Source organism: Balaenoptera ricei, chromosome 16, assembly GCF_028023285.1.
Source record: "Balaenoptera ricei isolate mBalRic1 chromosome 16, mBalRic1.hap2, whole genome shotgun sequence".
In the NCBI taxonomy this organism is placed as follows: domain Eukaryota; kingdom Metazoa; phylum Chordata; class Mammalia; order Artiodactyla; family Balaenopteridae; genus Balaenoptera; species Balaenoptera ricei.
Window position 1 is genome coordinate 52,390,438 of NC_082654.1, and position 10,588 is coordinate 52,401,025.

The 10,588-nt window shown below is 45.1% G+C and overlaps 1 protein-coding gene across 1 annotated transcript; it reads left to right on the forward strand.

Annotated features, from left to right (window-relative positions):
- The first annotated feature begins 6,340 nt into the window (after positions 1 to 6,340).
- Positions 6,341 to 10,384, forward strand: LRIT2 (leucine rich repeat, Ig-like and transmembrane domains 2). The gene is made up of 3 exons (XM_059899632.1): positions 6,341 to 6,450; positions 6,749 to 7,530; positions 9,591 to 10,384. The coding sequence occupies exons 1-3, from the start codon at positions 6,341 to 6,343 to the stop codon at positions 10,382 to 10,384; spliced, it is 1,686 nt and encodes a 561-aa protein (XP_059755615.1).
- Positions 10,385 to 10,588: the final 204 nt, after the last annotated feature.

Here is a 10,588-nt window from a genome sequence, read left to right on the forward strand (position 1 = left end):
ACAGCAACAAGCACTTATTTTCACACAATCCATAGGTCAGTGGGTTGACTGTGGTGGCTCTGCTCTGTGTGTCCTACTTGGGGCTCAGGATGGAGAGCCAGTGGCTACCTGGGGCAGTCTTCTTTCATGGAGATGTCAGATGATATCAGAGAAATGAGCAAAAGCATGTGATGCCACTTAAGCTCCTTAACACTGCCATTTCTGCCCATATTCTACCTGCCAAAGCAAGTCTCATGGCCAAAACTAAACTTTAAACAGGGCAGGAAAGGACAGTTCTCCCATGGAGGTAATGGTAGGGCAGGACATATTTTGCTGAGCAGTGATCTAATCTATGTTGCCCACAAGTACACAGCTAGGAAGTGGCAGCTCTAGAATTTGGACCATGCACTTGATTCCAGGGTTGATAGTCCTTGCTACTTTCCTATACTGCATCTTGATTCCATTTATGCTAACTCGTAGGCACTCACACATAATCTCTTTATCCATTTGCCACATTTGTACAGCCACATACATACACATGAGGGTCTCCACAGAGACCCTCACTGTGGACACATGGGTTCTAACATTTTTTTTCTCCGGGTGCCATTCTGCCTAGAGATAATCATCTGATTTTCAGTAAATTCTAGAGGTTTAGATGATGCCCAGGAGACTACTGCTCATATACTCTCAGAATGTCAGGCTGGAGGGATCTGAGAGACCCTCCGTGGCTGGTGGCACAGTACACTCAACGCTGTCTGGCACACAGCCCACCTCTGTCCCCGTGTAGCAGCATTTGTGATTCTAACTGAAACTTACCTGGGTTCCTGAGGGTGTCTCAGAGCCTTCTGGGTCACTCAGTAAGCCACTTCAAAGGAGGATTCCTGTTCAGTGTGCTTAAAGCTGGGAAACCTCTGAGATGTCATCTCTGCACATAGGAGAAGACAAGCGTTCCCAGCAGAAGGGCCAATGTTCTGTCTTGTCGGAAGGAGTGGCTTCTAATGAAGGCAGCATCCAGGCTGTTTGGTGCCAAGACCTTTGGGTAACAACTGAGGAAATGTGAGGACAGCGACTGATGCAAAAAAGCTATCTTGCTAGTATCACCTAAGAGACCCCATATTGTCTTGACTCTTTGCTAAATATAAAAACCAGTGTGATGCAGTGATGTCTAAAGTTACTGTACTTCCTCTCACATTTACGAAAGACCTTACAACAGATGACCTTACAACTTTTTTTCTTGTTTTCTCTCATTTTGATCTTCACAATGACCTGTTTTGAAGGCTGGGTTATTTGATTTTACAGACAAGAAAACTGAAACCCAAAGAGCTGAATAATTTATAGAGCACAGTGATGGATTTTCTTGGAGGATCCGTGTCTTTGATAATGTTCTGGCCAGGCTGAGGGTCTTTGTTCAGTATTGATCTCTGCAGTGTGACCCACAGCAGTTTTACTATGGAAATGGATTTTTTTGAGCTACTGAAACCTGGGATCAGAACCATGAGAGCACCAGTGCATGTGAATGTGGGATTTCCATACATGGCTATTTCCTGCCCATCACCTGTAGGGTACATCTGACTTTAACTTGGGGGCTGTTGCTATTGGTTAGAGAAATTATTTGGTTGGAAAATGACAAAGCCACTGTCTACATCATAGGTCAGCAAACTTTTGTTTTTCTATAAAGAAAGCCAGATAGGAGATACTTTAGGCTCCATTACTACTACTCAACTCTGCTGATGTAGTGTGAAAGCAATCCCAGACAATATGTAAGTTAATGAGCATGGATGAGTTCAAATAAAATGTTATTTACAAAAACAGGTGGCAGGCTGGATTTGGCTCCCAGGCTGTAGTTTGCCAACCCCTGATCTAGATTTGTAAAGGCATTTCTGCTATGCCTTGTGAGACTTAAGACTCAACTCTGATTGTTTGGTATATGAGACTAACAGACACTCCCCAAATCAGAACAAATATAAGTGCAGTGGATGAAAGCAGCCATTTGTTGAAATGATAAAGATGTTTTCTCCAAATGATTGGCTAAGCCAATCGAGATTGAACAATTATTGACCCAACTAACATGCAGTCAGTTTTATTGAACCCTGTTTGAAGAAAAATCAGGATCTTGAAGCAAGAATGTGTTAGTATTTATCCAGTATCATGTGTGTGTGTGTGTGTGTGTGTGTGTGTGTGTGAAAGAGAGAGAGAAAGAAAGTTTCAACTTTCCAATGATTCATGAAGACCTACCTTGGTGGTCTGAAGGGAATAGCCCCCAAAATGGTCAGCCTCCAAATACCCATATGTCAGCCTTTCTTTGTGTATTCTGTCTTCCCTGGTTTGCTCTTGTAGAGAAGAATCATCCTGGATTGTGCTCATGAATATTCAAGTCACTGGAAAAAACAAATTCACATTGTAAAAAATAAAATGACGTCCTATTTATATATTAGTCTGTTGGTATATGAATCTGGTTAGTATGAGTCAGTCCCTGGAAACCTAATGTCTTCTTAAAATCCTGGGAAAAGAATTTCTAGGACTTCCCTGGTGGCACAGTGGTTAAGAATCCACCTGCCAGTGCAGGGGACACGGGTTCGAGCCCTGGTCCAGGAAGATCCCACATGCCACGGAGCAACTAAGCCCGTGTACCACAACTACTGAGTCTGCGCTCTAGAGCCCGGGAGCCACAACTACTGAGTCCTCATGCCACAACTACTGAAGCCCGCACACCTAGACCCCATGCTCCACAACAAGAGAAGCCACTGCAATGAGAAGCACGCACACCACAAGGAAGAGTAGCCCCCACTCACTGCAGCTAGAGAAAGCCAGCGGGCAGCAACGAAGACGCAACACAGTCATAAATAAATAAATAAATAAATAAATAAATAAATAAATAAAAGAATTTCTAGTCTCTCAAGTGCTGAAGACCAGCCTGCACTAGGGTGATCCCACAGCACGTGGCCCTTGGAAGCCTTGTTTGGAGGTTGGTTGGAATCATGACATCTCCAACGTGTCTTTTTTTAAAAAAAATTAATTAATTAATTAATTAATTAATTTTTAATTTATCGCTATTTTGGGTCTTCGTTTCTGTGCGAGGGCTTTCACCAGTTGTGGCAAGTGGGGGCCACTCTTCACCGCTGTGCGCGGGCCTCTCACCATCGCGGCCTCTCTTGCTGCGGAGCACAGGCTCCAGACACGCAGGCTCAGCAATTGTGGCTCACGGGCCCAGCCGCTCCGTGGTATGTGGGATCCTCCCAGACCAGGGCTCGAACCCGTGTTCCCTGCATTAGCAGGCAGATTCTCAACCACTGCGCCACCAGGGAAGCCCCTTTTTTTTTTTTTGACTGCAACATGGTTATATTCCTCCTGACCTAGGCAGAGGGTATGTCTGTCGTCACTTGATGTAGACGTGTAAACTTACAGGGAACCAAAAGGCAGACAACAGAAATTTTATCCTGGAAAGTGGATGTGGCTATTAAAACTAGGCTGTTAGTCAAGGGGCTCAGTGAGCAGTGCATTTAGAGGACTAGAGCTAGAAACTTTTGTTTTAACTATCATATAATCCAGGAGAGACAAAAATCAATTTACAAGTACTTGAGCATATTTTACTGTATGGGCATTGCAGTCAGGATTGGTTAGGCTTATGCTGTGCTAACAATTCTCAGATTTCAGTGGCTTAACAAAGAAACATTTATTCCTGCTCTCACAGAGTCTACTTGAGTGGGAAATGAGGATGGGGGGAGGGCTCTGCTGTCTTCTTCACTCAGGGACCCAGGCTGATGGAGACTTCACCACCTGGAATGTCAACAGTTGCTGCAACAACGGAAAAGAGAACCTGGAGAATCACGTAGGGGCTTTTAAAACATTATTTCGTCCAACATTTCATTAGCCTGAATATTGGTCACATAGCCCACCTGTTTCAAGGGGGCTTGGGGATGTAGTCCTCCGTGTGTCTATCACAGGCATGCCACAGAGCATGGGGAGCCAAGAGGACCATCTGAGACATGGTTGGAGCAGGTGGAGGAGTGAAGGAAAAACACCAGCTTGAGAAAGAGGAAGGACAGCCTATCTGCTTCCTGGTAGGTTGCCTAGTTCTCTGTCTGAGCTCTCCCAAAGTTCCGATCATATTGGGGAATGGGGGGAAGGGGGCGTTTTCCAGTTGAATAGATAGGAAATCTAAGACAAGCCGCTCAGAAGCCATTTTTATCTAATTATTTCACAAACGCAGAGTAACTCCTCCCCCAAGACGCTGTCTCTACTAAAAATCCTAAGAGCCAAGCTCCTAAAAGCATCCTTCCAGAAGGGAGATGGGGCTATAATATTCTCAGATTCCTTCCTTCCTTCCCTTTGTTGTTAAGTCTCTTGAGTTTAGGGACACCACTTAACCATTAGTTGTTTAAGATAAATGACACGAGCCAAGCTAACTTTAATTGTTCTCGTCTCCTGTTTTAACCGACAGCACAGCTACTCCCTATGCCTATATACAAAATAAGGAAACCAGAGGATGAGGGAGTCAGGAGAGAAGAAGGAGCAGTGCAGAAGTGACCTGGGTGATTCCAGAGATGACATACCAGTGGGTGTCCTTCTCAAGTTTCCGGCAGACCACTGGAAGGTTGAGTTGAGCTGGATTCATTTAAAGAGGCTAGATGGGGTGAACAGAGAAGAAACTGTGGGGATGTAGGGCTCTTTAGGCCTTTCTATTTTGGGGTGAGAAAAGAACTCACTAGTCATTTGTGATACCCATGGATTGAATCACATTTTCCCACAAAGCAAGCCTGGTAAAATTTTGGCCAACTTGGTAAGGAACTCTGGAATGAGAATCACCCATCAGAGTTGCCCCCATCAGACCAGACTGGCTAGGGCCCTGTGCCCTCATGACCCTCAGTCTCTGCATGGGGCTGCCTGGGGAAGGGCATGACCTTGTGCAAGCACTCCTTGGAGTTGAGCATTGACTCATTCCTTGAAGGATGTCTAGACAGCACCTCTCCACATCTGCCACAGCTCTGTGCTCATTGTACTCTCCTTGCTTTTTAAATTTTCACTTTGAGAGGAAGTCCAGAGATCTAGCCAGATTGTAGAGTTAGACTGTCTGGAAACTCCAGCAAATATATCTGGCTTGGATGGAAAGCCTGGGGTGTAATCAGCTTAGTTGGTGACCCATTTCCCCTCTCACTGGTTAGCTACTAAGCGGATTTTCTTCCCTGAGGTCTTTTATAGGATATAATGTATATCATGAATCTTAGGGGAACCCATGGAATTTCAATAGTCATCAGAAAGTACCCCAAGTAATGGAAAGCAGACTCTCTTCCAGAGTCTGTTGGTGTGGGAGATGAATTAAACTTTATTGGGCACCTACTCTATGTTAGGTCCTTTATTTTGCATAATATTAGTATTTCCTAGAAACACTATAAAGAATTCATTAATTTTCTCACTTTGCGCAGGAGAAACTGACTTTCCAAAGATCTCAAGACTAGGAAGTATAAGCTAGATAGAAGACCCCATGGGACCGGATCTATAACAGTCTTGCTCACCATGGCCTTCCTTGCACCTAGCAAAGGTGTGGCTTAGAGCAGATGACCAATATATATTTGTTGAATGAATGAAGAATGGCAGATCAAGTATACAAAACCAGGTATTATCTCACTTAAAAAAATTTAACATATGAACTACACAGCGTTCAGGGAAGATTTATAACATGTGAAATACACAGCATTCAGGATAAATTATGTGATCCAGGATAAGAAACATGCTTTGATTTAATCAGAAAACACAATCCTGTGGTTTAACCTCTGTACCGTGATGCTTCTCTGAGTCTGGTCATCCAAGCAGCAGGTGCAGCTGTCTTAACGCAGAAGAAAAATGAATCCACCACACGAGGTGCTGGGGAGATTACCACTGATAGGAGTGGTTGCAGAATTACTTTGTTAACCATTATCTGCATTCACTTTTAGAGACTGGTTGAAAATTCTAGGTTTCAGAAGCCAATTGTGATTGATGAAGTATTAGATGGATTCTGGCCAAATCTCCTGAACCATAGTGCTCAGGATAGCATTACCTGCTTGTTTCTCAGATCCTTTTTTATGAGACTGAGGGGAGGCAGTATCAGGACTGAATTGGACATCTGGCTTATAGCTTGCTCTCTGGACTCAAGAACCAGAAAAAGGGTGAACCTTCTGACTTTAGTGAAGAGACATAGCTCCCTCTTCTGGGTTCTTACTGAGCTTGTGATCTGGGCCATAACAGACCTCAGAGCATCCAGGGGCTTTGCTGCTGCTGTGCTGACCTACATCATTATGGATTACCAATAATAGGATTTGCCACTCGGAAGCTTGGACTATACTTATTCAAAAACTCATAAGGTAGTTTCTTACAGAAGAATATGGCTTCAGTTTCTCACTATTTCTTGCTAGCTCTGGTCTTTCTGGATTCACATGCAGCTCAGCCATCCTGTCTGCCAGGATGTACCTGCTCAGAGGAGAGTTTTGGCAGGTGCGCTGGGCTAACAAGATCCTAGAAGCTTGTAGGGGATGGGCTTTCTTCGGGGATGATGTGAAGTGGGAGCAGGCCAAGATTTGGCAGGAAATCAGCAAAATCTCTGTGAGACTCCCTCTACTTGGTGCTGAACTTTGATAAACTGTGCACTTTTACCAAAATGGGTCTAACTCTTGTATTTCAAGAGAATCGTATTTTTTTCCTTCTAATTCATATGTCTAATGCCAGGATAAGCCTGATCCCACTTCCCAATTTCCTGATGTACATCTCAAAGCTGTTCTGGTTTTTTGTACAGGACTCTGCAGTGCATGTCTATCACTTTGGGAAAGATCCCAAGGAAACTTCCTGAAGAGTTCAAGCAAGTGAGAATTGAAAATTCACCCTTATTTGAACTGCCCCGTGGGTCTTTCATCAACATGAGCACCTTGGAGTACCTTTGGCTCAATTTTAACAATGTCACTGTGATCCACCTAGGAGCCCTGGAGCACCTGTCAGAACTGAAAGAGCTGAGGCTGGAGGGGAACAAACTCCGTTCAGTACCGTGGACAGCGTTCCGTGCCACCCCGCTCCTGCGGGTCTTGGACCTCAAACACAACAGGATTGATGCACTCCCTGAACTGGCTCTTCAGTTCTTGGTCAACCTGACCTACCTTGACCTATCCTCCAATAGGCTTACAGTTGTAGCCAAGAGTGTCTTCTTGAACTGGCCAGCCTACCAGAAACACCGGCAGCCTGGCTGTGGGGTCGAGATTCTCTCCAGCATGGTGCTGGCGCTGCACGACAACCCCTGGTTATGTGACTGTCGCCTAAGGGGACTTGTCCAGTTTGTAAAGTCCATCAGTCTTCCAGTAGTCCTGGTGAATCCCTACCTCATGTGTCGAGGTCCTCTCTCCAAGGCAGGGCAGCTTTTTCACGAAACAGAGCTCAGCGCTTGCATGAAGCCGCAGATCTCAACCCCCAGCGCCAATGTCAGCATCCGGGTGGGACAGAATGTGACCCTGCGATGCTTGGTACAGGCTAGCCCCTCACCAACTATTGCCTGGACTTATCCCCTGAGCACGTGGAGGGAATTTGATGGTAAGTGCATGCACCCTCTCCACGTATCTGGGGGGTTGGGGAGGTCTGCAGCAACCCTGCCCTCAATAGAGAAGTTCTAAACTGGCTCAATCATGAAGGAGGGGTGCAGGTAAGACTGGGACAGACCTGAATTATACTCACCACGACAGAAAGAATTCCGAGACAGTGTTCCACTATTGGCATTATTTTATTATTATTATTATTATTTGGTCATGTGACTCAGTGAAAGCCCAGAATCCTAACCACGAGGCCACCAGGGAACTCCCTATTGACATTATTTTACATGGTTGCGTACAGATGTCTATAGGATATAAGATGTAAATATATGTGCTCCATATAACATATATTTATATATTTGTTGCATACAGATCTATCTATCGATATAATATATATTTGTTACACACATATATGTATAATACATATTTATATATTTTTGCATACAGGTCTCTATAGGAAGTAAGATGTAAATATATATATTACATACATATTTGTTGCATATATATATTTGTATATTTGTTGCTTACAGATCTTGATAGGAGGTAAGATGTTAATATATATGAATTGACTTAACATATTGTATTGATATAAATATTATAGAATTGTATATGAACACATATATTCTTTGAAAGCCTTCTAGATGCAAAACACCATACTGTGTATTTTTAAATCATAGAATTTCTGACTAGAACCGATTCTAGAGATTATCTATTACTTATTTCTTAAACTTGTCTGAGCAGACTCACCTGGGGTGCTTGTTTCAAATAAAATTTTCAGGCCTCTCCCTGGACATTTGATTCAGTTAGTCCAGGGGAGGGCCTGAGAGAATGTATTTTAACAAGTGTTTCCTCCCTCTGCCATTGCCTACCCCCCAGCTAACTCTTACCAGGCAAGGTTGAGAAGTCCTAGATATTGACTGAATTTTACACTTCCTACTGCTGTGTTGATCAGACCTTATTGGCTTGAAGTTGCCACACTGGGACCCAGGGAGAGGGAGTGACCTTCATGGGCCCCACCGCTGGGATTCTAACCTGCCTCTCATTTCCTGAAGCTCATGCTCTGCTATCACACCTCAGCTGAAATCACCTTTAATGCCACCCTTCAGCGTTGGGGTACATCACATAGCCAGGGATAGCCTCTTGAGAAGTATCTTGACGCTATCTAGGAGACAACTAGAAATATCTAAGTGAAACTTGAGAAGTACAATCAGTCACCCAGATATTTGTTATATATGGTGACAAACCTCTGGATGATTAAAAAATACTTAATTAGCTGAAATTTTGACTTTTTCCTATCATTTGATTATGTCTTATTGGCTTGAGGTTAAATACCAATGAAGGAGAAACATAGGATCTGTTGTCGTAGCCTCTTTGAGAATGATGACATGCATCCAGATGTTATCTTTTGTGATGTTCTATTATCATTCTCTTTGGTACCATGTTAGATCCATTCTCTCAGTAATAATAACAGCTAACACTTACTGAGCACTTACTATCAAACTTACGGAGTAAATACTGTTATCATCCCATTTTACTGATGAGGAAATTGAGGCCAAGAGAATCTAAGCAACTCATCCAAGACCATATATTTAGTAATGGATAGAATCCAGGCATTTGGCTCCAGGCTCTGAGCCACTCTCCATCCGGGAGGTAAAAAGGCACTTCCTGAAGCTCACAGTATTGTACAATCACACTGTTGTTAGAGATCTCCTGGAAACCACGTGTTAGCTCAGCAAGGCTAAGGTCATTTGGTGGGAGGGCCTAGTGAAGTTAAAAGAGTGTGGTCTTCATAGACAGAAGAACTAGGTTCCAGATCAATCGACACCCCTGAACGATTCTCACTATAGGCAAGTTGCTTAATCACTCTAGTCCCCAACTTCCCACGTGTAAAAATTGGGTGCTTACTTTACAGGATTGCTGAGAGGCAACACCTGGCACCTAGTACATACTTAATAAATGGTCGCCACCACCTTTTAACAAAAAACTGGCATTGCTGGACACTCTCCAGCTGACTGTCTATCAGAGAAATGTCTACCTGAGCTGTTTTGCTGTCTCTCTACCCAGTGTTGACCTCGTCTACTGCAGAAGATGCTGCTCTGTCGGAGCTGGTCATACCTGCTGCCCACCTGGTCGACAGGGGCAGTTACACCTGTGTAGCCTCCAACTCCATTGGCAGGAGCACCTGTGTCATCTCCCTCCACGTCCAGCCCGCCCAGGCCCCGCCCACACTCCATCCTCTTTTCTCCATGTCGGAGGGCAATGCCTACGTTGACCTGCGGGTGGTTAAGCAGACAGTGCGTGGGATCGTGCTGGAATGGTTTGTGGCAGCCGACACCCCTGAGAAGTGGTTCACCCTCTACATTGGGTCAGATGAAGCCCTCAGGAAGGAGGTTGTTCATGTCGGCCCGGGAATCAGCACATACTTGGTGGATGATCTCCTCCCTGGCACAAAATATGAGGTCTGCCTTAGCCTGGGGCGCCGGCCCCCCCGCCAGGGCCGGTGTGTGGTCTTTGTGACGGGCCGAGACCACGGCGGGCTGGAGGGACGGGAGCGCCTCCTGCACACCACGGTGATCCTGTGCGCCGTGCTGCTCGCGGTGCCTGTGGGCGCCTATGTCTGGGCAGTCCAGGCTCCCTGCAGCTGCAGGGAGCGGGGCCTGCGCTGCTGTCCTCATCGCAGGAAAGCCCCCAGGTGCCCCCTGGCAGTCCCAGAGCACAGGGATGTCTCCTACGGAGACCACACAGCTGTCTGTGAAGACGGCCTGGGGCACAGAGATGCTGAGGGGGAGGGGGACGAGGAGAGAGATGGAGAGGGAGATAGTGGCCCGGGAGGAATGGTGTGGGCCTCCAGCCCCTAAATTAATTCTCTGTGGCAGCTCAACTTGGCTCGACCCATTTAGTCAACTAGTATTTATTGAGCAGCTACTCAGTTCCAGGCTCTGAACTTGACACAATGATCCAGGAGACACAATTCTTATCTTCACAGAACTGGTGCCAATGGACCTTTGTCCAGTTATCCATGGTGACTCGAAATTAATAAATGTTATTTTCTAAATATATAA

What these genes read in the sequence shown, in the direction of transcription:
- LRIT2 (XM_059899632.1), top strand. Translation starts at nt 6,341, where the DNA reads ATGGCTTCAGTTTCTCACTATTTCTTGCTAGCTCTGGTCTTTCTGGAT. An exon ending in TCAGAGGAGAGTTTTGGCAG is followed by an intron (nt 6,451 to 6,748) that starts GTGCGCTGGGCT and finishes TTTTTTGTACAG; the next exon opens with GACTCTGCAGTGCATGTCTA. An exon ending in CACGTGGAGGGAATTTGATG is followed by an intron (nt 7,531 to 9,590) that starts GTAAGTGCATGC and finishes CTCTCTACCCAG; the next exon opens with TGTTGACCTCGTCTACTGCA.